The sequence below is a fragment of the Cyprinodon variegatus genome, unplaced genomic scaffold (genome assembly GCF_000732505.1).
Source record: "Cyprinodon variegatus isolate N-32 unplaced genomic scaffold, C_variegatus-1.0 Scaffold32, whole genome shotgun sequence".
NCBI lineage: Eukaryota > Metazoa > Chordata > Actinopteri > Cyprinodontiformes > Cyprinodontidae > Cyprinodon > Cyprinodon variegatus.
In genome coordinates, this window is record NW_015150485.1 from 655615 (window position 1) to 659284 (window position 3670).

Sequence of the window (3670 nt, forward strand, 5' to 3'; positions counted from 1 at the left end):
TTGAATCATTCAGCACTTTTTTTTCTCCCACAGTGTTTACATTTGACATTATGTTGATGTTTTCAGTATTTATAAGATTAAATAGCCTAATTTGAGTCTAAATAAGCATACATATGCAACTTTATCTGCACATAAACATTGGGGAAGCTATGGAACCATTTAAGAGTAAAATCAAATAACTTATTCCCTGTTCTTTCACTCCGATGAATAAAAGAAACGCTAGACATCTCTGTAGACACTTGTAAGCATATTAAACAATGTGGCAGTTAGCTGAAACTTTACTTTTCCTCAACTCTCTACATAATTATGCGCTAGTGACACAGTGGAAATGAACAGACGGAATAATAGGTGCCTTTCATGGTGTCCTTACTCGACTGGCCTTTTCCAGGATATGATGCAGCTATTTCTTTTCGTTTTCTTCCTAAAATAATGTTTAGCTTATGTCTGGGTTTTTAACATGTTAAAACAGGATGTAAGCTCAATAACTCGAGGATATCTCCTGATAGCTCTTACACTGCGTTAGTGCTTAACATTTCCACATGATAAAAGAGGGATGAAAAAGGAAAGAAGTAGTTAACTTGAAAAAAATCATTTACCGTATTGAACCAAACTTTGATAAAGTGTGTTTATTTGAAGTAGAGGAAGTTACAGCTGTAAGGACAAACTGTTTTAATCAGTTTTTTTTTAACCACCATAGAAGGCTTGAACCTTATCTATATACATACATTCTAGCCAGACTTTTTTTAAATCAGCTTTTAAAGCATCTTTAAGCCATTTGCTCTGATGCTGTTACCTCAACAAAAGGTGGCAGAAGAGATTGCACTCTTCACAATGGACTTATAGAAGATATGTGGCATCTTGCTGCAAACACAGAGACCTTAGCTTTCTTAAGAAGTACAATCTGCTCTTACTCTTCTTGCAGACGACTTCATAGTTGCGTTTCCAGTCCAGTTTGCCGCTAGGTGAACACTGAGGTATTTATGCTCCACTACCGTCTGCACTTCTTCTCCCATGATGCTAATAGTGTTTGGTCTGTTCCTGATTCTAAATTTACGACCATCTTCCTTCTTTTGTCCGTGTTAAAGATCAGATGCTTGTTTCCATACCATACCACAAAGCCAATCACCAGCTCGCTGTACTCAGCTTCTTGTCCATCTCTGACCACAGAGTCATCCAAGTATTTCTGCAAATTACATGAGTCTGTAATGTATTGATAGTCTAAAGTGTACTGTCCCCTGTGGTGCCTCTTTCTCATAGACTGGTCTTTTTGTCAGGTAGTCTTTAAATCCAGGCGATTGTTGATGCCTCCATCTGAGTCTTCTGGAGTTTCTGAAAGAGAATCAGACAGAATATTGTTAAATGCAAAGGAGAAATCAAAGAACATGATCCTCACAGTGCTGTTTTTGCCTCGTCCGAGGGACGGTAGATTTGCAGAAGCAGGTGTATGATGGCATCTTCAACTCCATGATGATATGCAAACTGCAGGGGATCTCTGAGAGCTGCTTGTTCCAGACTCTCTTATTCGCATGTAGATTATTGGTAAAAATGGCAATGAGGGTATTTTAATTTTGAATATGCATAAAAAAACGACTATGACCTGTTGGAAATTGGAGTGGACATATGGATGTATGTATGTATGCATGTTTGGACTGAATTAAGCATAGAGTGATGGGGAACCTCATGATCTAGAAATAAGTAAACATTTCTTAAATTAAGTGTACTTACCCTTAATTTGAGTAGGTTAATGAGATAGTTTGCCAATGGAATGAGTTTTTTTACTCTTAAAATAAGATAATTGGATAATATGCACTCAAAATAAGACAATGCAATTGTGTTTTATTATTTTAAGTGTAAATTGTCTTTTTCCATTGGCAAAATGTCTCTTTTACCTCCTCAATCCAAGAACAAATGCACTTATAAAAAAAAAAAAAGAATTATCTAGATTTCAATTTGTTCCAGTGCAGATAGTTGGATTAGTGGATGGATGGACAGAAATATGTTTAAATGTGAATGTTGATACTTGAATCAAATTCAGATTTTATTTATACTTTGATTGGTTGGTTCTTGAATTGGTCAGAAACAAATGAATGCAACATATAAAACCAGTGCGTAAATAGAATTACTGGTTTGCATCTCTCTTCCCAAACAGCTGTTATGCCACGCTGACAGCAGCTGAAAGCAACATGTTAGCTGGTGGATTATCCAACAACAAGGTCAAGTATTCCCGAGTAGCTGCTGATGACGATGGATACATCGACCTGCAGGTGAGAGACTAAACCAAAGGGCCTGTGTTATCACTGGTGTATTTTAAAAAGTGATTGAAAACTCAGATAGGATCCAGTGGTACTTATGGTTTTAAGGGTTCTTTCTCTCTGTGTCTCATAATTTGTAGATATAGACTGCATAAAAAAGGCATACAGTGTGCTGCATATAAGCTCAGCATCCTGTCTGAAATTCAGCAAACCTTTAATTCTGTTTACCAAATATTGATTTTAGTTCAAGAAGAATCCCCCAAAGATTCCATACAAGGCAATTGGTGTGGCTGCAATCCTGTTCCTGATTGGCTCCTTGCTGATTATCTTTGGGGCCCTGTTCCTGGCAGGAATTATCAAGGTCGAGGTGAGTTTGGTCAATCAGCATGATAAGCTTTTAATTGATTTTCATGGCCTCTTTCTTTCGAGCTGAACTTTTTTTTTATATATATTTTTTCTACCCTTGTTGGGCAAGCAGATAATGAATATATAAACTAGAACCTGAAGTTATAATTATTTAATATGTTATTCTAATCAAGAGTAAAACCAAGTAATGATCTTTAGGTAAATGATTATAACTGACTATTAACTCAATTACCAGGTGTTATTAACCGCTAACCTTTGTGCTTGGATGTTTTGGACCCGCTGTTAAAATCAAAGATGTCTTTACCATCAGTAAATGTCAATATTTTGTTTTACATTTCAAGCAGAGTTATTCATCATTAACCAGAAGGAAAATATTTATCTTTGTCTATTCAAGTTTTTGCTCTTTTTAGACAACCGATCCCTGCTGTATAGATAATCACAGACTACCATAATTAAAACAGAAGGGGTGCTTTATTTATGGAACCTAATCATCCCTATCACAGTATTATTATGTTTATTAAACGATGCAAACACTATAAGCTACTGGAATAAACACAGAATACATGAAAGAATAAGAAAAAATAAAATATTTTAAATGAGTTCTTGAGGTAGTCTTATATTGAGGTAGAGCTGTGATGCACTGTGGGAATGTCCATCAGATTAGCAGCAGAAATGATATATAGCAAACAGATGTGGGACAATTGTCTTTAGTAATGGTCAAATCAGTCAAGTTTCACTTAATCCAATGATTTTTACCAATAAACACAATGTAATGTGACAGCATTGAAGTGTTTATGAAAACGAGTGGTGATGTGGGAAACGCCATGTTTCTGTTTCCACGGCAACCGGTGGCTTAGCAGCGATGACTGTTAATCCAGAGGTAGCAACAGCTAGCCAAGAGGCCATAAATACGCTACAGCAATTGGGCTAACGCTAGTATATTAGCAGCGAGCTATGATGGTAGCCACAGGCTATTAACCACACAGGGTTCCCGCGGGTCCTTAAAAAGTCTTAAAAGGCATTGAATTCTTCAAAATAAAACTAAGGCCTTA

At 36.4% G+C, this 3670-nt stretch overlaps 1 protein-coding gene across 1 annotated transcript in view; it reads left to right on the top strand.

Moving 5' to 3' along the window:
- Window positions 1-3670, top strand: part of LOC107102195 (transmembrane protein 230-like) — a 12478-nt gene that overhangs the window by 2361 nt on the left and 6447 nt on the right. Inside the window, exons 2-3 of the mRNA XM_015401406.1 lie at window positions 2150-2264; window positions 2497-2619. Coding sequence (XP_015256892.1) covers window positions 2184-2264; window positions 2497-2619 — 204 coding nt within the window. The 5' untranslated portion in view covers window positions 2150-2183. The remainder of the gene's footprint in view (window positions 1-2149; window positions 2265-2496; window positions 2620-3670) is intronic.